At 49.8% G+C, this 22,799-nt stretch overlaps 2 protein-coding genes across 2 annotated transcripts in view; one reads left to right on the top strand and one right to left on the bottom strand.

Annotated features, from left to right (window-relative positions):
- Positions 1–703: 703 nt before the first annotated feature.
- Positions 704–6,681, bottom strand: alpk1 (alpha-kinase 1). The gene is made up of 14 exons (XM_086198187.1): positions 6,410–6,681; positions 6,049–6,241; positions 5,690–5,844; positions 5,387–5,585; positions 4,975–5,034; positions 4,800–4,886; positions 4,641–4,717; positions 4,464–4,559; positions 4,286–4,390; positions 2,495–4,172; positions 1,819–1,966; positions 1,575–1,737; positions 1,113–1,299; positions 704–915 (listed from the first exon to the last, which is right to left on the bottom strand). Exons 2-14 carry the CDS (start codon positions 6,194–6,196, stop codon positions 710–712), a joined length of 3,309 nt encoding a protein of 1,102 aa, XP_086054313.1. The 5' UTR covers positions 6,197–6,241; positions 6,410–6,681; the 3' UTR covers positions 704–709.
- A 596-nt stretch (positions 6,682–7,277) lies between these two features.
- The window catches only part of LOC147238423 (RAS guanyl-releasing protein 2), a 37,344-nt gene continuing 21,822 nt past the window's right edge, over positions 7,278–22,799 (top strand). Inside the window, exons 1-6 of the mRNA XM_086198191.1 lie at positions 7,278–7,543; positions 19,108–19,224; positions 19,311–19,413; positions 19,762–19,818; positions 20,328–20,459; positions 21,109–21,259. Of these exons, the coding sequence (XP_086054317.1) occupies positions 19,155–19,224; positions 19,311–19,413; positions 19,762–19,818; positions 20,328–20,459; positions 21,109–21,259 (513 nt within the window). The 5' untranslated portion in view covers positions 7,278–7,543; positions 19,108–19,154. The remainder of the gene's footprint in view (positions 7,544–19,107; positions 19,225–19,310; positions 19,414–19,761; positions 19,819–20,327; positions 20,460–21,108; positions 21,260–22,799) is intronic.

The following is a 22,799-nucleotide window of genomic DNA, read 5'->3' as shown; positions in this document are numbered from 1 at the left end:
CGTCACGGTGAACTGAACCGAGGAACCAGGTGGGATCTGATCCAGGGACTAATAGGACGGGCAGGACGTTTAAACACGTATACCTCATATCCTGCCGTCCTGTAATTCAAAGGTGTACAGTCATAAATTCTCATAATAACAAAGTGAATTGCGTAACCTCAGTTTAAACCGTTTAGCTCGCCAGGGTGTAACCCTTGACCACCGTACTGAGTGATTAATGGCAATTCCTGTTTAGCACAGAATAAACATGGCTTCCAAACATCATTCTGGAGGTTATCGCAGTCCTCCATCACTGGAATGAGCGCTGCCTTTGTTTCGTCCCTGTTAAATCAAAATCCTGAAATGTTGGGTAAAACGATTTAGCAACTGTTTCCAGTTTATTGCTGCTGATGTGAAGCAACCAACTCTTTATTATTAGACCAAAGTTGAACAGGTGAGTTTCAACAGCAGCAGTAAACAGACGTCGCTACATTTCAGCTTTGACTCTGTTTGTCAGTGTCAGCTGATTCTTTTTCTGCTCATCCAGTCCGGCGACAATCCAGCCCTTCAGTCACTGGGCCTGGAGTCCAGACGGAGAGGATCCAAGCACAACTCCAGCCAAAGGCACAGTCTGAAGGAAATGACACATTAATTGTTGTATGATAATTATTTTAACCTGTTGTTTCACGGTTATAAGCATCATAATGACAGATGAGAACGCAGTGGCGAGTCAGCCTGTGTGAGCAGGACCGTGCAGGGTCAGCGGCGGCAGGCTGAGCAGCCGGCACACGCGGTTACACTCGGGTCCATGTTGCTCCTCCACGAAGAACCTGATTCCCCGCCCAGCGAAGTTTGAGGGTCCTCTGGCGGTCTTGGTGGAGTGGATCTGGGGGTCGGTGAGGTAAGTCAACCCTTTGCCATTACCTGTCACCCAGCCTGTGGAAAAAAAATGTAGGAGGAGTAAAAGGTCAGAGGTCACTGCCACGTGACATAAATGTGTTATCTCAGGAATGGCGAGAGGAAGTTGCTTCAAATTTGGCGCAAACGTCCACTGAGACTTGAGGATGAACTGAGAGGTTTACAGCTGCCTTGGAGACGAACGTCAGCACGGACGTTCAGCACACGTCACGCACCTTGCAGGTCCACGACAACTTCCTGCTGGTCGGAGAACAAGTAGGTGAAATGTCCGAAGGCGAGGCCGTACTCTGTAGCCCTGGAACTCTTGTTCTTCTTGCCAGTGTTGTTGGTGAGTTTGACGAATTCCCCGAGCATGTAAGGTTCCACCGTTACACAACCGACGATCTGACTTCCCTCCAGCATCTGCTCAGCAAACAAAGACATCCACCACCAATCTGTGGTCAGAAGAGCAGCACTAGGCTCTCACTTCTCAGTTCCTTTGTTAAAACACAGAAGTGTGAGTGACAGCCCATTTCAATCTCAGCCCAAGGCAGTTCTGCACTAGTTTGCCACAGAGATGATGCATTTGTGTGTAGTGGGTCTTCTTAGCGTTATGGATTCAGGGGTTTACTGCCAAACCTGCGGCACAGTAAAGCTCCCATGCCTCACACGTTCATTTGTCTCTGATTTGTCCTCACCAGCAGGGCCTCAGAGGGGATGAAGAAAATCTGAGCCATTTCTTCCTTGTCGTAGAGGCTCTTGTTGAACTCTGTCACGTAATACTGGGCCGTCATCTGCCGCTCCACATCCTTCAGGTGGAACTGGATCTCCTTCGGCTCCAGGTAGTCTTTAGCCACATAACTGAGGATTTAGATTGAAACACAAACTTCAGAGATGCTGCCATCATGTTGGGGTTCGTGACTAGAAGGCGTAGTTGCAGACCTGCTCAACCTCTCCTCCTGGTGTAGAAACTGGACCCATATGGCAGTTCTCTGCTTGCCTTTCATCCCCATCGGTTGTCCAATAAAAACACAGGTTTCCCTCGCTGTCCACAGTCCTGTGACTTTGGAGAACTTTAAATGAAGAGCACCTAGAAGAGGCGAGGAAGCGGATGTACCAGAATCAGACCAATGGAAAAACTTGTGCTACGTACAGGTCACGTCCTGTGAGGCTGCGCCAAATATCAGCAGGAGAGCGCTGCATGTAGCCTCCAGGTCCCCTCCTCACACAGCCAGTGGGGTTTGCTCAGCATTGGTATCACTTTTAAGATTTTTAAACGCAACCATGAGGCCCTAACGTTAAACTCTGGAGTACAGATTCACCACAACCAGCTGTGTGTGACGACCTCGACATTCAAACATCCGAAGGGAGGAAAATCCCACAGACGAGGGAACGGGATGTTCATCATGCCAGTTTCCCCAAGTGGTTCTGATTCTAGTTATTTCTGGGTTCCAGGACTCATTCCGGACACCATACATGGCTGCGTGAAACGGGATGTCAATCCACTCCAGATTTACTTCATCATTCCCAAACGCTGCTGCGGTGAGGAGGAGCTACAGGATTCAACAAGCATCAAGAGCTCGCTGGCGTATTTCATTCTGGACTGAGTCCTACCTACCGTGTGCCGTGCCGTACTGCTTCAGTTTGAAGTGCGTCTTGTCACTCTGCAGTCTCTTCAGCAGACATTCATGGCAAACTCCAGCCAGCAGACTCAGGTAATCCTGCTGGGACAGGAAGTACCGACCCTCAGGTGCGGCGCTAGCTAGAGAGCTGTTCTTGCAGCTGTGGCACCGAGGGTTCCTCCTCTCAGGGACACTCCCCTTCTCTGTACACGTGACCTCACTGTGACCACTTTCGTTCAGCTCGAGCACCTCGAATGAATTCTCCGAGGTTTCTGTCGAGGCACACTCTTCTGGGGTGGGTGGAGCACGGTGGGCGGTGGTGTTGGTGGCAGCATGATTTTTGCTGGCAGAGTGAATCCTAGTGTTCTGATCCTCCTCCAGAGGCCGAGGCTTGGACATGTCACTGGACCGACATCTGGGTGTGTGGTTCATGTGCGTGGGGTTATGAGCTGACTCACCGGTGTCAGACTCAGGCGTTCCCAGGAGAAAGAAGCTCCCGTCTGACTCTGGTGATTTGCTGGTTGGGCAGCTTCCTGCTTTTACTCGGTCTGGTGTCCGAGGTTTTCTGGATGCAGGGAAGTTCAGATCAGCTGAGACTTTTTCCCACGATGAATGAGAACTGAAACTGTCACTTAAAGAGCAGGAGGATACGCCGAGGATGAGTTGGGATAAAGACTCTGCTGTCCCTTCGTTTCCTGGTGGTGACACACCCACCACATCCGTCATCCAATCATCTGCCGTCTCTGTTTCTGTTGCGGCTTGTAGCATTTCGAACTTCTCAGAATCACGACTTGCGCTGGAGGATGATGAGGTGGACGCTGCAGATCTCAGGACGGCAGAGGGCCGGCCTCTGTCTCGCTTCTTGCTTTCATTGGCAGATTCTAACATGCTTGCATCATCATCATCATCACTCTCCTCAGTGGTAGCACAGCTGATGTCACGTACGTTAGCGTGGCTCCCGCCGCGGTCACTGCTGCTCTCTGGACCCGCCTCCCGCTGAGCTGAGACTCTCTGCTGTGGCTGCTCTCTGCCTGGGGAGGCATCCTTCGACCCTTTGGAGGCCTCAGCGCTGCCTTCAGTGGGCAGCGTGCTGACGGTTGTCCCCAGCGCTGTGATACACACCCCGGCTCCATCGACTTCCTCTTTCATTCCTCTGCAGTTTGTACTGCTGATCTCACAAAGTGACGAGTGATACTTCTGAAACCTCCGCATCACCTTGGAGAAACTATCCAGCGTGAAATCAACCGCCATGTCTTTGATTTTTCTGTAGCTGTCAGGGATGAAGGACCCCCCGTCTGAATTCAGAAAAGGCTCCACCTGCAGCAGACGCTTGACTTGGGTGATCAGCTGCAGGATTTCTACACAAAGACCGTCTTTGTCTTGGGTGCCTGCATGACAGTAATCACAGAAATGAGCTAAAGCTTTCTGGCAAGCTTGTGTCGCCTGCTTCACAACCTCTGAAGGAGCGCCGAGCCACTTGTGAGTGACGGCGAGGGAATACGCGGCCTTGATGAAGGTGTGAAGCTCCTGCTGGCTGGTGACCAGCTCGCCCTCGGCTTTGGTGAGGAGGCCAATAACGAAAGCCTCTCTGGCCAGCAGGAGGAAGGAGGGCCTCCGAGCGGGAGGACACTCCACCGAGAAACTGTACGACAACAAGCAGGTGCCTTGAATGGTCTGGAGACAGAGAGACAGTGAATTAACACAAACTCTGCTTCAGCTTGGTATTTCCGTGGTCCCGGTCCTCATGTTGGCCACCTCACTTCTCTCTGCTCAACAGAGGAACTCACCGTGTTGGTCAGCACGAAGAGTGAAGTGTACTGGCTGTACACCACCGCCATCTTAGCTGCCTCGGCTGCTGAGAGAAGACGATGACTTCCGTCCCCAAGGAACCGCTGCCCCAAACAACCAGACGATGAATCACAGCAGCCAGAACCATAAGAGCAACAACGTATCGGAGGGACTTACTAGATCAATGTCAGGATTCGTCGTAAAAACCCGGAAGTCTTCATCGTTCATCGACACCAAAATGTTGGCCAGGATGCCGAGAGAAGTGCTGATACCCTGGAACATGAGCGGATTTTATTTTCAGTGACCGGCGTGGAGACTGGACGCCGCACGCCTGAGACGACAACATTCTTCTACCTTCTTATCAGGTTGAGGCAGTGCAAAGTAGCCAACCAGAGACGCCCAGATCAGCTCGGCAGCCTCCAGCCACAGGCCTGAAACGTCCCACAGACATGAACCGTCACAACAGACACGATGTCACAGCTGCGCGGCGTCACACTGGCTTCTTCATCTCACCCAGCTTCTGCAGAATCGTTCCCCGCACTTGAACACTAACAGCCTGCACGAGAGCCCTGTCGCTCTCGGACTGGTAGACCCAGCAGCCTGCATGCAGGGAGAGGGGAGGTTTATCTGGTTAAAAAAGACATCTATCAGTTATCAGTAAACCACAACCCTCGGGACAGGGACTGACCTGTGGCCCCGCTGCTGTTGATCAGACTGCTCAGAATGTACTCTGCCTTTTGAAGTTTTCCTGTGAGAAAGAAGAAGGAAACTGTGGTCGTGATACAAAAGTCCAGAAGAAATGCGGTGTTCTGCTGCTGGCTTCAGGTCGGGATTCAAAGCGTTGAAGGGGATCAATCAAACTGAGCACAACTCAAGGATGCACTGAAAAGACTTCAGCGGTCAAAGGTCAAAGGTCACTACCGCATCATATCATGGTTATGAGCAGCCTGGAGGGAGTTTTCAAATTCTGTTCGCTGTAGGTTGAACTGAAAAGACTGTGGGGGTCAAAGGTCAAGGTGAGCAGACTTCACAAAGGTATACAATACGGTATTTAGAAACCACTGCAGTAGAAGTACTGCCCCCCCCCCCCCCCCCCGTACCTGAGTTCAGGTAGACCCTGGCCTGCCGTATGACCAGCTGAGGGGCCACAGGGACCTCAGGGTGGTGTCTGTGGAGCAGCTTGGCGATCTTCAGCAATCGGCTGGACTCATCCGTCCAGTAGAGGAAGCGGTCCACTAGGAAGACCGCCGCGAGCGCCACGCGTGCCTCTTGAGCCAAGATGGAGGCTTTCAAGACAGCCTGGGGACACACAAGGTGTTTGTTTGGAAGTGAGGAGGCTCCCGCCAGTAAAGCTATCATGAGGACCTCGCTGCGAGCACATGAGCCTGCTGTGTGACGCCTACCAGGAGCTGCGGCAGGTGAGGCTTGATGAGGTCACTCAGGTTGGTCTTGTCACTGGCTGCGAGCGACTGCTTGTACTGCCACTTTTCAGGGACGAAGGGCCACTTCATGTCCACCGCCTCCTGCAGGAGAGACGCCAGCTCTGCACACAGTGAGTCTGCAGGGACAAGAGTGGCAGTGAGAACATGCTCCTGGAGGGGCGGAGTCACGTTACTACAAACACACCTGACTTCACCAACAGTTCCTCTAGAAGGGTGCAGGACCCTGAGGAGCTCCAGCCTTCAGCCCGAAACATTCAATTCATTAATGCCCCCCCCCCCCCAACCAGGAATCAGCCAAACAGCGCCATCTTGTGTCTGACCTCTGCAGCCGCAGTAGCGCCGCCGCTCTGCCTCCGCGCGTTGTGGGGAGGCTGGAAGGGTCCTCGCGGCCCTGAGGCACTCCTCCAGCAGAGCCCCCACCTCCTCGCTGTCCGTCCTGGAGAAGGAGGTGACGCGGCTCCCAAACATCTCCTCCTCCTGTCGGTGCCGCGTCACCGCGGTTCCTGCAACTGACTGACTCAAGAGAGAATCCCCGAAAAACCATAACACCCAGAACGTCACAACATGAAGAACGACCGCAATCAATAATCAATCAATCGATAATGAATACACAGAACTCATCGGACGCCATTATTAACACATGATGAACAACACTGATGGTGTGATCAGGAGACAACTTACACAATGACAGCCTAAGTTCTGTCCGAAAGTGTCAATGAATCCAGAAACGACAACCGCCAGGTGAGGTCGCGACGTCAGCCACGTCTCTGGCCGTCTGGTTTTACTGCCATGAATCCTAAAAGACTCTCAACAGACGACCATCGTGAGGAACAGTTTCACCATTTTCTGTTGCAGTAAAACAAAAGCACCAGCCGCGGACCAGGTCCTCCGAGTCTTCCTGGCGGAGCAGAGCTCGCAAATGATGCCTTCAGAACTGTCGGAAATCTTGCTATCCCGGGTTAAAGGCATGTGACGCGCCACTGTAGGTAAATAGTCGTGTCTAACTGAGGAGACTGAACGCGTTTCTAATAAAAACTCGATGGCTGCCAGTTTTAGTTAATTTTTCTGACACTCTACGAGTTTCGTGGTTCTTCACCAGCTGCCAATGGAGGCGGTTTGTCGGCCTGTGACACACAAGACTAGAAATGAGATTTACGATTCACCTTCATAACAGCGTCTGCAATGTGCTGCCACCACACGGTTTTACTGTTATTACTGATACTAGTAGTAGTAGTTGTAGTATGAGAAGTAGGCCTAACTCCTAGATGTGAGAATGCAACATGTGACGTAAGAAGAGTGGGCAGGGCTACCTCTGAGCTCAACAGGTGACAATCAAATGTTTTCATTCAGAAGATTTGATGATAAATGGTGCATAAAATATTCTGTTACTATCCACGGATATTTACAGTATTCTGTACTGAGTAGTATCCCGTACATTTACTGCTGTCTGATTCATATAAACGCAGAAGTGTTGATTAATGTACTTGTGTGTACTTGTACACGGTGTGATGAGTGGTTCAGGTGTCTGCTCGTCGGCGGCGCGGGTGTTGCCGCGGCTCTACCGGTAGGCGGGACTGTGGCTCTGCGGCGGGGCCGTGATGGAGGCGCGCACAGCTGGACCGCGTGTCACGTTCCAGCTGTGAACACTCGCGCTGAGCTCATCGCTGCGAGCCGCGTCCGAGAGCGCCAGAGGAGAGTTTGAGGGCTCCGTCCCGGTGAGCCCTCGATGGTCTCTGACACCGCCGGACCCGGTGATCCCACTCCGGCGGAGCTGGTGATGTAACGCATGTCGTCTGGAAGCTTGGGACTCTGAAGGTAAGAAATGTGCGGGACGCCACGGATAACCGCGGAACGCTCGTGAAGCTTTTACGCGCGAGGTCCTGATGAGGACGATCATTTATTCTTATGTTGTTGTTGTTGTTGTTGTTGTTTTAAGGGGAAAAAACTGCGAACCCCCCCCCGCCGCCTTTTTGAGATTCTTTTTATAAAAACAAAACAAAACAACCCCCCCCCCCCCCGACTTGATTCGCACCCAGACGCGCGTGTGGATGCTTGTTTGGCTGCTGATGTGTCGGGGTTGGGCTGCTTAGTTGTGCTCGGACTTGCAGAAAGAGCAGCGTTATCGTTTCTTTTCCTCTTCTTCTTCTTCTTCTGCACTGTTGAGCTGCTCGGCTCCCAGACACCGCGGGTGCAGCAGAACATCGTGTCTGAATTCACTCCTGCTGCTGGAGCTTTGAACCCGGCACACATGGCATTGATGGACCTGTGCACAGTCATCCTCAGGAGGGAGGGGCCTGAGGGGAGGATGGAGGAATGCCTCCCCCTGATGTAGACCCTCAGAATTCCTCCTGGTGGATGCAGGGGAGTTTGAGAGAAAATCAGGAAATAAAAATGAAGCTGCTGGTGTCCGTCACCTCAGCCCTGCATTCATCCTCGCTGCAGCATCATATCTCCATGTATGGTGATGGAACTGAGTTGTGGCAGTGAGCTCTGCAAGAATTTGCACTTTATTTTTCAGTATGGTTTTTCCCCCCTAATGAACTGGCCTGGAGGTTTTGGATGCAGAGAGGTGTGATGTCAGTGCATGAGTGAGCTGCTGAGGCGGCGCACAGCAGGGGGTGCTGGGGTGAGGAGGTCTCCTCCAGCTACATCATGTAGCAAATGTGCATTTGTGATTCCTCCTTGGCTGCTGCTGACACAAGAGCGAGGTCAGGTTTACCTTAACCCCCCCCCCCGCCCCCCATCACCTGTCCCATTAAACACGCTGTGCTGATTCAAGGTGGTTTTCCTCCACTGCCCACACAGCAGCTCAGGATTAGGAGGCTTTATCGAGCGTCGGGCCTGATGATGACTTGCTCTGCCACATCTTCGCCGCTGCTTTATCCCCGCATGTTTTGGCTTCGCAGCTGTGGGATTTGACTGGTAATCTGGGACCGACTGCCTGTCTGGATGTCGGGAAGCCTTAACAGCTCTAGTTCAACAGCCCGTCAAGTGTTTGTGGGAGGCAGAAAAGTCACTTTTCAGGATGATTTGGGCTGAACAGCGTGAGACTGATTAACTTCTCCGGTTCTGAACACCAAGCTCGCTTTGTGTCAGCGTCTGATTGAGAGAATGCAAACGAGGCGAGTTATCAACATCTGCCCTCATACGTGCAGATGCAAGCCTTTTCTTCTCGGTCGGATTACCTGACCGTAAACCCATGGCAAAGTGAAGTGGTGCTTCGTCTGAACGATAGGAGCTTTGAAAAGCTTTTCAAGGATTTAAGAGACTAAGTGAAAAAAATCAAGTTGCTGTGACAAAAAAAGCCTCTTCCTCTCTGTTCTTCCTTTCTCTCCGTTTCGGCTGCAGTGCAATCATTCCAAGCCTGTGGAGAGGCCACCCTTGGTATTTTGCATCACTCCTAGCCACCTCATCCTGCACCAGCGTTGCACTTATTAGGAGCGCCAGCCATAATTGGCTCCACAGTGAAGGGTTTTATGAAAGGAGAAACGGCAACAAATCATACAGCAGGAGGAGGAGGAGGAGGAGGAGGAGGAGGACGGAGATATTGTTCGGAAGAAGAGAGCAAAAATCAATATACACAAGGGGAATCGTGGGCAAAAAAAAAGGAAAATAATTACAACGAGCAGACAGGAGCAGGGGCTCAGTCGGACGTGGCAGTTAGTCATCGCCATGGTGTTGATCTCAGCCCTGCTTTCATTAGCGAGCACTGTCTCCCCATCTTTGTCCCGCTGCTGTGCACTCACCTAATTACCTGCCTCCGCCTTCATCAGCATCCTGCTATGCCACATTTACACGCAGATCTCAACGTAAACCTGGGGCTCATTATAGGTGACAACAGCAGTAATGGCACTGAGGCCATCACAAGGTGCGAACTCCTCCCCCCTTGAAGGGTTTGTTAAATCCACTAATTTAAACAGCAGGGAGAAGAATCTTGAAGAGATGCAGCGTAGGCAGGCCTGGAATTCGACTTGGTTTGACTCCCACTTACCTGGCAGAGTGACAGTGCCACTAAATGTCCAAATAAAGAATTTAGCAACTAATTTCTAAATGGGGAGTCTTTTCCAGATGGTCCACGATAGAGCATACGTCCTCGCTGCTCATCCTGACCCCCTGTTTGCTCCTCTGCTCCCTCCCATGAAAGGCCACAGGCCCTGCAAAGTCTGTTTGTCATTGCACACTTCACCTTTAAAGGCATGGCTGGAACGCAGCAGCGGCGTCTGCAGAGAGGGAGACCCAGGAGGCGAGGGTGGCTGGAAAGGGAACGCGTCAGACCTGAGGAGCTATAAATCACGCTGTAGCTGAGATTTAATCAGTCCAGGCGAAACACAGGAGTGGATGAGCCTGATGTGTGTGAAGATGGATTGAACGCACACTGCGCCGATGTAGTCGTTAGCCAACGCGGTGAATTAGCAGCGACAGTGATTGCACTCTTGCCATGAGTTCAGGTTTCAGTTGCTCCAGGTGTGACTGAAGGTGTCTCATTCTCAGAGAGAAGTATGATTGAAAGTCAACGCCTGGGTTATCCTGCACCTGCAGCCCCAACCCTTTTGCCAGTTCTTGTTTTGTGCTGAACACGCTTGATGAATTGGGTTTTACCACTGCAGGAAATTCTGGGGTTTGTGGTCTTCTCACTGAGGCTAACTAAACTAGGGAGGAATACATAAACAGGAACTAGCCAGAGCGAATGCTGCCTCAGAGCCTGTGGGGGTCATGAAACAGCCATCTGGGAGAATGTGAAACTCCCAGTATTGACATGAAAACATGAACAGAAAGCCTGTTGTATCAAAACCACGGTGCACGATTGCTACAGAGAGTGCACGCAGCCCTGTGCAAACATTTCTCAGAAAACCTGAATTTGAGACGAGCAAAGAAGTCACAGCAGATTCACCAGAGGCTGTTTGTGAGTGGAGCTCATCTCTGCAGCGCTCGGTCAGCGAGGAGGGCGAGCTGCTCACTGCCCCAGCAGAAACAACACGGACATGCAGCAAAAACTCCTGCGTATGGAACGAAAAAAAAAACAACCTCAAACAAGCACACATTTATCCGTCTGTACGCTGCAATTTTGACTACTAAAGTTTACCAGAACGAGACATGAGAGAGAAAAATATAAACATTATTTTACTAGGCAAGGCAAGGCAAGGCAAGGCAAGGCAATTTTGTTTGTAGAGCCCGTTTTCACCACCAGTTTGTCTCCAGGCTTCATGGCATCATAACAACATCCTCTGCCCTCAGACCCTCACATCGACTGAGGAGAAACTCCATAGAAAACCTTTCACAGGGAAAAATCTGAAAACCTCAGGGTGAGGAGGGGAGGAGGATCCCTCACCAGGACGGACAGACGTGCAGGAGATGTTGTTACAGACAAGAAAACAGTTTATAACACAGAATGGAGGAAACATGGAAATGTTAATAACAGTTGAAGAGGGAAGCTTCTGGAAGGGGAGGCAGGGAGAGCAAGCCAGCTTGATGGGGGACTGGATGGTAGACTGGTTCATGGAAGGGGAGGCAGGGAGAGCAAGCCAGCTTGATGGGGGACTGGATGGTAGACTGGTTCATGGGAGGGGAGGCAGGGAGAGCAAGCCAGCTTGATGGGGGACTGGATGGTAGACTGGTTCATGGAAGGGGAGGCAGGGAGAGCAAGCCAGCTTGATGGGGGACTGGATGATAGACTGGTTCATGGAAGGGGAGGCAGGGAGAGCAAGCCAGCTTGATGGGGGACTGGATGGTGGACTGGTTCATGGAAGGGGAGGCAGGGAGAGCAAGCCAGCTTGATGGGGGACTGGATGGTAGACTGGTTCATGGAAGGGGAGGCAGGGAGAGCAAGCCAGCTTGATGGGGGACTGGATGGTAGACTGGTTCATGGGAGGGGAGGCAGGGAGAGCAAGCCAGCTTGATGGGGGACTGGATGGTAGACTGGTTCATGGAAGGGGAGGCAGGGAGAGCAAGCCAGCTTGATGGGGGACTGGATGATAGACTGGTTCATGGAAGGGGAGGCAGGGAGAGCAAGCCAGCTTGATGGGGGACTGGATGGTGGACTGGTTCATGGAAGGGGAGGCAGGGAGAGCAAGCCAGCTTGATGGGGGACTGGATGGTAGACTGGTTCATGGAAGGGGAGGCAGGGAGAGCAAGCCAGCTTGATGGGGGACTGGATGGTAGACTGGTTCATGGAAGGGGAGGCAGGGAGAGCAAGCCAGCTTGATGGGGGACTGGATGGCAGACTGGTTCATGGAAGGGGAGCGCAGGCCGGTGTAACAGTAGGGAATAAGGGGGGGGGGGCGATGCAGGCGGCGGTTGGGGCTCTGGTGGATCTGTGGAAACAGAGAGACTGCGAGACACCAAGGCCAAACTACAAAGTGCAACAAGTAGTGGTAATGACAGTTCCAAAAATGTGCAGGGAGGAGAGGAGGAGAGAGGGGGAGAGGAGAGGAGAGGAGAGGAGAGGAGAGGAGAGGAGAGGAGGGAAGGGCTCCATGTAACCTGATGTGTCCCCCAGCAGTCTAAGCCTGTAGCAGCATAGCTATCAATGGTTCAGAGCTACCTGAACCAGTCCTGACTGAAGGCTCTGTCATAGAGGAAGGTCTTAAGCCTGGACTTAAACAAGAACTAGAACAATTATAGAAGAAGTTATTACGATACCTGAGGCTACGAGATGTAACTTGCTCTCTCAATTTGATTAATTCGCGTCCACAAGGTGTAACTTCTTCAGCAATGTGAAATCAGTGATTTAAATTGTGGGATCAAGATGTATCCGGTGGCCTCAAAATAATGATGCTCTCTCTCTCTCTCTCTCTCTCTCTCTCTCTGTCTCTCTCAGGCCGCTGCACTGCCACTAACTAGTGAGTGAGTCAGAATATAAATCAAATTCAAATATAAACCTCTTATGTGCAGGGTGAGATATTCTGTGGGATTAATCCTGTAACAGGGTTGTATAACAAGATTAAGTTTGTATTTTATATTCAAGTGCATTTAAGGAGGAGGGGAAGCTGCTCTGTAGTCTGGTGGTGGACTACTGAGCAGAGGGCAGCCCGGGGGGGGGGGGGGGGGGGTGTAGCCTTGAAGGCGTGTCGGCACCAGACCTCACTTAACCCATCTAGATAAGAGTGGAAAAGTGGACTCGTGAGAGAACTGCGATCATCAATGAGTCCAAGCTGATCAATCCTGTCACGCGTTTCTGGAGGAGGCCGCTTGCAGGGCAATGATGTCACATGTGGGAACAGAGAAAATAATATCCATACTTCCGTCTACAGCATCTCTACTGGAAACCTGCTGGAAACCAGTGTGTTTTATCCACACCGGAAACTGATCAGGACAAAATATGGGAATCAAAAAGGAATTTTACTGATGAGCAGAGATCGTTAAGTGCCAGTAAAACCTCCGAAATTCCAATCCTAGGAACCGGCGACTGCCGTATCTGAAGAACCTCCCGTCCTGGGCCGAGCGTCGAACTTCTTGTGCCAGTTTCTAATGTTTCCAGTTGTGTTGTACCACTCATGAACAATTCATTCCAAAAGAACCGAGCCTCTGGATGAACAAAGTGAGCGAATCACTTGCTAAAATGATTTGTTTACTGTGTCATCATCAGCCTCCTGGAGTGTGAGACATCATGGTCACGATCATCATCATGGACCGAATCATGAGTCGGAGCCCGAGTCGAGCACGGAGTGATTCTGTGACTGAAACTTTAGAACAAATCTTTTGAATGACTGAATATTTCCCACCTCTGGTCCCTAGTCGGAATGCTTTCTATCCCGTGTCCAAAAAACTGGAGAGGAACTCGGCTCAGAAAGACAACGTCTTGATTGTCACATGAACATTGTGCAGGAGAATCTTCCCTCACCACTTGAGCAGCGCTCGGGACCAACTCCAGATCTTCTGCCACCACCTTGGTTAAGGGAACAGACAGGTGAAACAAACATGTTTCTGATGGTGGGGTGAACTGGAGCACCCAGAGGAAACCCCTGCAAACACCAAGTACCATGCTGCCACAGCCAAGAGAAACAGGTTCTGTGTCATTGTGTTTTCAGGAACCTAAAAAACTCCCAGAGCTTCTTGGTTTTGTCGACGATTTCTTCTCTGTGCACCATGAGATCGTCAGATGATGGTGGTGGAGTCTCCAAACTCCCTGGCAGGGCTCTGTCCTCGTCGGTGTTTGAGGTCACAGAGTATGACATGAACAGAAGGGGGCTGAGCACACAGCCGTGGGGGACGCCGGCAGCCGAGGGGTCTCCTCTGCTGGTGCAGTTGATCAACAAGCTCAGAATTTAGACTGGAATCAGGGAGAAACCAACAAGACCAGCTCAGAACCTTCACATTTACCGCTTAGATGAAGTAGAAGAAAATAACGAACTCCAACAACTATTCTATTAATTTGTGAATATTATTTACAGATCATCCTGCAATGCACCAGTTTTATTTGGCAAATGATTCATTTCCCCAGAAATCTGCTACCTGTTGGAGTCTGGTAACTCAGATGTCAGGGCACGATATCTGTCTCAGTAGCAGCAGGGCGTGAGATTTCTGACTTCAGCGCTGCAGAAAAAACAGAAAATGAATGAACCGTGACCTGGGCTCTCGGAGGTTCGACGGTTGCAGGAATCGCCTGGGCGTGCACAGGGCGAGACAAACCCTGTTGTGCTGTTACTAAAGATGATGTATCATGTACACAGTATGTCACAAGGCCTTCCCTCATCACACAGGAAATTGTGTGTGTGTGTGTGTGTGTGTGTGTGTGTGTGTGTGTGTGTGTGTGTGTGTGTGTGAGGGAGATACAGTAAAATGAAGTTACGAAAAAAAAAGATGAAGAGAATGATAAATGTGCTTCACTGTCTATGAGATTGAAACAACAATCCTAACCATTTTTTAAATGTCAGGCGCTGCTTTTCTCAAACACACACACACACACACACACACACACGCACGCACGCACGCACGCACGCACGCACGCACGCACGCACGCACGCACGCACACACACAGAGGTTTCCGGTGTTTGTTGTGAAGCAAGTTTTCACATCTGGCAGAGGGAGAAACGTTTGAGCAGGAAGCCTCAACACAAAGCAGTGAAAACAGGCAGAGACAATGATCTGCTGTTGTGTGGAGGAAGCAGGCAGAGACCAGAGCAGCGCATGGGGTCTCCTTCGCTTTGCCTCTTTTGTTACACAATTTACACTTTTCTTTTGCAGCCTGAAAGCTGAGATGTGAGAGAGGAGAGGAGTGTGTCAGATGTGGGACAGGATGAGTTCATTTTTTTTCAAATTGGAGGACGCAATAAAACATGACACTGGCAGCTGCCTTGTCCAAACAAGACGTGGGGGAGTACGCCCCCCCTTCGCTTTCCTGTCTTGCTGAAATAGGAGTCAGCTGCCTCTAACTTTTTACGCAAATGTTCCGAGCTTCCCTGTCTGATCTCTGATAATATCTTTCCATGTCTGCGCTGGAAGTTGAGGATATTCTGCCTCCCAGTCTCTCTCATTATCTCCCATCCCCTCTTTCCTCTCCTCCCTCCACCCCTCTCCCTCCCCAAGGAGCAACTGTTGCAGCTAATCTCACTTTACAGCTGGTGCCCCCCCACCGATGTGGCATTCTGTGTGTCCAGAGAAAAGGAAACATTCCCCTTCCTGCTCTCAGTACCCTGCGGTCTGTAAATAGCGCCTGCCATCGGGCCCCTCTGGAGAACTGTATCTGTCCCATCATGCAACACCCTTGCTACAACTTCCTGCGGGGTGTGCAACTCATGAGGGAGTGGTGTTTGTATGCATTCTTGTAATTCTGCATACTGGAGGACTGAACAAGAATACAGCGGTTCAGCTTTTCAATGCATCTGAGTGCATTTATGTTGTCTGCAGCCAGGCTGGATTTGTTAAAAGAACTTTTTGGGCTGAATGTTTTTTTTTACTGTGCACCACACGACACAATGATGGAGGGGAAAAGGGATATCATAACTTCAGCAGTAAAATGAAACAACTGCAGGGAGGAAGGGGCTCCAAAAGGTTTGTTAAAACCCTGAAATTCCTCGTCATGAGCATCACAAGCCCCAATCATTTTGGAAAATGAAGCTCACAGAAGCACCTGCCGGCAAATTAGTGTTCGCGTTGATTTGTAGGTAAAATAGCCGAACGCTCATGTTTGGTGGGTGCTCTCGGTCACTGCCGCGTCTCTCCACTCCAGCTCTTCCATCCGCCGCCTCAGGTTGGGAAAACATGACATTGAGTCTTCAGTCCAGGTTAAATAACATCAAACTACCACTTGTTTTACAGTCTATTTAGGGCGTGGCTCCCTCGTGATTGGCAGGTGGCAGTGGCGAGAAAGGGGGCATCACTGCAAGTCTCACAGGATCCAAGAAAACATCAGTCAAGCCAGTTTCACCTGAATAGCAGTCAATCAATGGCCGTACAGAGTCTGTGCATGAGCTCAGGTACTTACCAGCATGGAAATGAGGCCATGATGGGAATATCAATAGCAGGATGGACATCATTGTCTCTGTTTGCCAGTGTCTCATCATCAATCCTGCTAGTGTCGATTTTCAAGAATAAAAAGAGGAAATTTATGCATCGAGAAGGTTTTTAGTTTGGTTTTAGACAGGAAAGATACATTCACGAAATAATAGATTCAGTCACGGAGGACAGGTATGGACCAGGTGCCAAGACACGCCAGCTAACACGCCACTTCTGCCTTCTACCTCTGCGAAGCCGAGCGGCAGCAAGTCAGCATCATTCCTCTGCTGAAATGATGAATGCACTGAAGATGACTCGATCTCCAAGTTATGAAATATTCTTGGATTTGGCACGCTTTCAAATAATTCCCATAAAGTGGAATGAAGCAGTGAACGTTGATTATTTCTCAACCTCTTTGTTGAGCAGTTAGAACGGCGGCATGGATGTGACATTTCCCCTCCCCACTAACCCAGCACCACACTGCCGATCGCCAGGATTGACCAGACACCCATCAACTTCCCTTTTTTCCCCATCGCGCTCCCTCTCCCACCCCCTAATCTGCCTGATCGATGGGCCTGGATTGCCGTCACCAGGCAACCAAGCATGACACCAAAGCTCTCGCAGTGTGCGCTAGCTTCCACAGCTATAAACAGACTGCAGGGGGAATGTGAAAGAGTGGCAAGACAGAAGAGGAGAGCCTGTTCAGGATAAATCAGTATCTGAATTCCTCTGAAGGAAGACTGAGTTGTTTACTAGGTTCCAACCAAACTCCTGTCAGCCAGATGATGAATGAGGCTCTCGAGCGGGTGGCAAGATGGTATCATCATGGAGAGGGTCACAGCCTGTGCCGCAGTGGCAGGCTGGGCTCAGTCAGAGGGAGGCTTTAGGGATAAATTAGGTGCGTGTGTGAGCAATGATGTGAGGCCTCTTCTGAGGACAGATTGTTTTGAGCTGCAGGTAAAAATGCAGAAGTGAAACAGAAGCCCTTTTGTCCCAGTGAGCTCCATCTCAGCTCAGACGACTCTCACATTCACACTGGTGAATGGCAGTAAGTTGAAGGACGTTTTCCCTCCTGTTGTATTCAGAGGATGTGAAAGCGGGAGGATCGACACTGATAAATGCAATTTCATGGCTTTTTGCTCTTTTAGTTCCTGGAGATTTCATACTGGCAGCGCTGACATGAATCCTCCGGTAACCTCAGAATCCCTCTCACAAATATTCATTCAATATTCATTTTCTGAGTACTGGTGGTCAAGCAGGCTTCATTTTGTTCTTGCTCTGGTCAGACTGTGTCCTTCAATGATTGGTGCCTCGTTTCCTCAACCTTTGCTCTCATCAGTCATTCACTGCGCTGTAAGACTGATGAGAGAAGCGTTCCACTTCCCTCTCCCTCGTCTCTGTGGTCGTTCTCCTCTGTCCTGGCAGAAATGCAGGTTTGTGTGTGGCTGCGACAGCTCGTGAAGCCTGTAATCGAGCGTGTCCGCCCACTGCGCTGCAGCACAGGCAGCGCAGTGGAGGGTTTCATTGTGTCAGGCACAATAGATACATGCTCATACTCACCCTTCACACACACCACTGGAGAGCCGTTCCTAGATGCAGTAGTAGAGGGGTGTGTTATTGTGTGGCCTTCATGCTTCTCAGCCGGATGAAAAAATATCCAGGAGCCGATTTTATCTTGTGTTCGTCACCAGATTGAGCTTTAATTCACAGATCATAGTGTGTTGAACCTCCGCAGACTAATTGCAGGTATCCCTCCGAACATGCAGGCATCCTGAGGTGAGTGAGCGTGGTGGGAAAACGTAGCCAGACATCAAGCTGTTGCCATGGTTGCCTTCTTTCAGGCTTGACTCAATCACCAAGAAAATTACCAGTGTGCACTTTTACTCAACTTGTTGCTGCAATGAAACATCTGATTGTAGTTTTAGCACCGTGCGTTTTTACTACGTGGGATAAGCAAAGGATGCTTATTTTTACCTTCTAAAGTTTAAGGCCAGTGAGTTCGATGCACTGAAGAGGAATGATCAGTTATTGAACAATAACTTCCACATTGTGAAGTATCAGTGGATGTCTGGCACGGACGGCGTGTGAATCCCAGGCTCGCTCGGAGGTTGGATTTGTTCTTGTGTTGATTATTATATCATAATAAAGGATTTCAATTCTCTGGGAGTTCCCCTCCTGCTGCCACCGCTGGCGGATTGTTGTGTATTAATTGATGCCCAAATCAGTATCATTAGCATGTCAGAACAATAACATGACAAGAAAATGGTTGCATGTATTTTCATGTCATTTTATGTCGTCTCTTCAGCGCTGTGAGCGCAGTGTGAAATCTGAACGGAGGAACATCCCCCTCGCGGTGTTTGCTGTGGTCAAAGTAGAGGGAGGCCGGGCTTGGAGGTGTGAAGGGCTTCCACCCCAGAGACGAGCTGAGCAGTGCAAACAGATCAGCAAAGACTGCACAGCCAGCTGAAGCCTGAGAGGCTGTCAATGACCTTGATCCTGTCCGCTCATCCTTGAATCCCAGTCCAAGGCCCTCCAGAGATATTGCCTCAAGGAGAATGGGACAAATATGGTGCACATGCCATCTCGACCTTTGACCCCTGACCATCAAAACCTTGTCAGGTCATGCTTGTGTGCCAGTGGTGAACCTGAAACAACCAACTAAGCTAGCTGGGCACAAGCTACTTCAACTAACCCTTCCTTTCACCTAAAGTTACAGGAGTAGCCTTGAGGACTCCATCAGCTCTCCAGTTTAGCGCAGCTCTTGAACTCGTCTGATCAAATCAAAGCATCACAGTAGCGATGACGCGGGATCAGATCATCGCCATTATGACAATCCTGGATGTGGATCCTCCCACTTATTTTCTCCCTGGCTGTGAGGAGCAGAACCCTCGACCGTTTCAGTGTTTGATGACATTTGGATCGTTTCATCTTTTGTGTTTGGTCAGAGACACGAGACTCAAACCAGAGAGACACAAAAACGAAGAAAGGGACGATGGAGTCTGTTTTACCGGAGCAGTCGCCCACCGTGGACGAGCTGGCGGAAGCTTGCATCCAAGCCTTCGGTTGGTCATTTTTTTAAGTTTTATGAATGTTAAAGACGTGACTACGAGCAGGTGAGCGATACTCATCATTTTGGTTCCTATTTCAGATGAGAGGGGCACCTTGAAGGATTCGTCCTTGGTCCGCATGTTCCTCATGATGCACCCGTGGTACATCCCTTCCACCGACATGGCGAAGAAGCTGGTGCTCAAGTATCCTTCACCTCTGCCTCTTTGAAATCTGCCTTTCCATGCTCAACTATCCATCCACCCATCCATCCATCCACCCATCCATCCATCCATCCATCCATCCATCATCCATCCATCCATCCATCCATCATCCATCCCTCCATCTTCTCCCTCTCCTCCTGTTCAGGGTGGTGGGGGTGGAGCCTATCCCAGCAGCCTTCCCCCTGGACAGGTCACCAGTCCATGGCAGGGCCAACACATAGAGACAGACAACCATTTATAGTGCAAAATAAGTCCCATCTGTTACATGGAATTTATTTTCAAGGAGAGGAAAAAGGTTCCATCAAAGTTATTCTTTGACTTTTGGTTCAGATCTCAAGAGGAGAGCTGCACCGCTGAGCGCCGAACAAGAATATGCCACCTGGTCAAGTAATGCACCGCTTTGAATTATTCCTCATTTCTGATTCTGAGTTTTGATGTTTCCAGTTTAACTTGGTTTCACACAGTCACTTCTGTTTGGTCAAAATTCAATGTATAACTTCTAACCTTTAACTAACTACGTAATACTTCGCCTAAAAAGAGGCATTTTCTCTCAGGCACTGAAATAGGAGGGTTACAGTTTGTTTGACCTCCAGTCAAAATGTTCCTGATCACACGTCTGAATTAAGAAGACCTGGATTACACCAGTTTGGAATCTGATGTTTTTGTATGGTTTTGCTGTTGTTAGCCTTCATTAGCTTAAAGCTAAATATACGTGGCTGGCTCTTCCTGTGTTTTGGAGTCACAAAGAGTGACACTTGAAAGGTAAAATACACTTTATGGGTGAAGTATCACTTTAATCTGACAACTATAACCAATTCCTCTTCAGCAAAGTGTCAGCGACAGTTCCATGGTGTATTTTCTCTGGCTCTCTCTCATGTTTTCCTTCCACCTTGCAGGTACTGGATTTCAGAGTTTCCAGCAGAGTTCAATCTGAACCCAGAGCTGGCGGACCAGATCAAAGACTTTAAAGACCTCTTGACCACAGAGGGCAACGAGCGCCAGAGTCAGCTCATCGATATTGATAGTGTGTAAGTGAACTGCACAGTGAATGCTGCTGCTGATAATGAATGTCTTTGTGTGTGTGTGTGTGTGTGTGTGTGTGGGGGGGGGGGGTGTCAGTGTGCCCTTTTATTGCCTGTTCTCAGAGCTCATGGCTGAGCTGTGCTATGTGGGGTCAGAGACTTCTGTTCCCATTAAGGCCATTTCAGTGACCTCAACTGGCCTTTAGAGACCCGTAAGAGGAAGCCTTTGTAGATGCGTTTGTGACATGTTGGAGCTGAGCGCTGGCAAATGTGTGTGTGCAGTGCAGCTGTAGCGCAGCGACGAGGCCACACCAGGGCCACACTGGAACACACTGGAACATGTGCATGTAGCTGTAGGGGCGCACTGAACCACACATCCTGAATATCTGCATCTCAAGCCTCATCTGTGGAAATTACATTTAAAACATTATCATTATCATTGTTATATATTATTCTGGGACATTTGTGGTTTGTTTTTTATCTTCTGTGTTACTTGGAGCTTTGTAGTGCGACGGAGTACTGCTCTGTTACCCAGCAATACGACCAGCCAAACACCCGAGTGTCTCCAAAGTGGATTCTCACGTCCTCTCCGAAGAGGAAACGACTGAGGAAGTTCTCAGTTCTCATTGCTCTTGATCTTTGTCCTCCCTCTCAGGCCCTCATATAAATGGAAGCGGCAGGTGACTCAACGCGTCCCGTCTGTGTCCAAAAAGAGGAAAATGTCTCTGCTGTTTGACCACCTGGACTCCTGTGAGCTGGCTGAACACCTGACCTACCTGGAGTACAAATCCTTCTGCAAGATCCTGGTGAGTTGGACCTCATCTGGCCACCTAACATCTGGTGATCAGTTCCCTGAAGGAAGTCAGTATTTGCATGCTGGTGGCTCATCGCAGCTGCTAAGCGACTGAAGTTAAAAGTACAGGTTGTTGTATTTGACATCTGGAGACATGGATCTGGAGACAAGTGCGGTACATAAGTGATGAGCTGGAGTAACTGTGGGAGGGTTGGGCTGGGGTAAGAACTCTCAGTCCTCCAAAGTGAAATAACGGATGATGATCAAGACATGATCAAGTTTTTCCCAGTGAGCTTTTCGGATAAAACCCACAGAGGCTAGTGCTAACGTTAGCATGGTCACCCTTGTGTGAAACAGTCTCAGAGCATGATGAACTTGTTCCTGCAGCCTAGACATCGTTTACTAAAATGCTGTACTGAACCGATCAGAAATGTTCAGCACTGTTGGCTCCTAAATTTCTTGAAACTTTGAAAAGTCCTGCACCCCATGCAGGGACTTTTCTGGGGGTAGATCAAGTACCCTGGAAATGAATTCAGACCCTGGTTCCTGGGATTGAGATGCAGTTTAAGAGCAGCAGCAGAGAGGTGCGCCTCTTCAGTCCTACAGAGCACCGATGTCCCCGTCAGTCAAACCAGGTATTTTACAGACTCAGCTACCTGCTACAAGGTCTGTGTCATGACCCCGTGTGTGACTGGAGCAGGTGGTGGTCCTGAGAGTCAGACCCTTCTGTGGTTCTTGGGTTCCTAAGAGAACGTCTTTTGAGACTAATTCTGCCACGTCTCGTCTTAGTTTGACTTCCTTGATGTTGCCTCCTTGGCGCTGCGGTAAACTGCTCTCTCCTCTCAGAACCACAAGTTGACTCAACCAGGGCTGGAATCTCCCAGTCGACTAGTCGATACGTTCTGGCTTGACCAAAATTCTGATTGGTCAATTTTTTGCCACGTTAATTTCATCAGGAGGAAAGTACCAAAGCACCCCTGTTTCTCAGATAACAATCTATCTTTAAACACCCCCCTGTTTTGCTATTTTGGACTCGCCCGACCCACTAGAGACAGACAGACTGAAGAGGACTAGAAGGTCCACTCTGGTGTTTTGATGAATGTCCATTTAATGTTGAGGGTTTCATTTCAAGTCAGTCCTCGTCCACCACGTCAAAGACGTCTGCAGCGTGGCAGCATTTCATGAAAACAAAAGTCGAACGCAAAGTTTGCCAACAGCAGTTCTCATGTCACTGCTCCACTACAAACACGGCGTATCACCTAGAGACGGTGAGCTAACGTGTCCACCTTAGGTTGCCTGTCAGTTTTGAGTATGTGAACACATCAGAATTGACATTTCCATGTTTTAGTCTAATAATTGTTTTGTTTTAATGGTAAAAATTCTTACAGTGGCCTTGCCTTTTGTGTTTGAGCGTAAAGTTTGAAGTCTGAGCTCCTGTGTTCAGTCTGGCTCTGTCAGGACCAATGATGGCGTCGGTCAGTTATTATAGCCTGACAGAAACAATTGTCTCAATATTCCTCAGCAGGTTTTGTGCTGATAGTTGACACAGTAGA

Source organism: Aulostomus chinensis, chromosome 24, assembly GCF_037954235.1.
Source record: "Aulostomus chinensis isolate RoL2024-O1b breed Wild chromosome 24, RoL_Achi_v1.0, whole genome shotgun sequence".
Lineage (NCBI taxonomy): Eukaryota > Metazoa > Chordata > Actinopteri > Syngnathiformes > Aulostomidae > Aulostomus > Aulostomus chinensis.
This window is presented reverse-complemented; position numbering and strand designations above follow the sequence as displayed.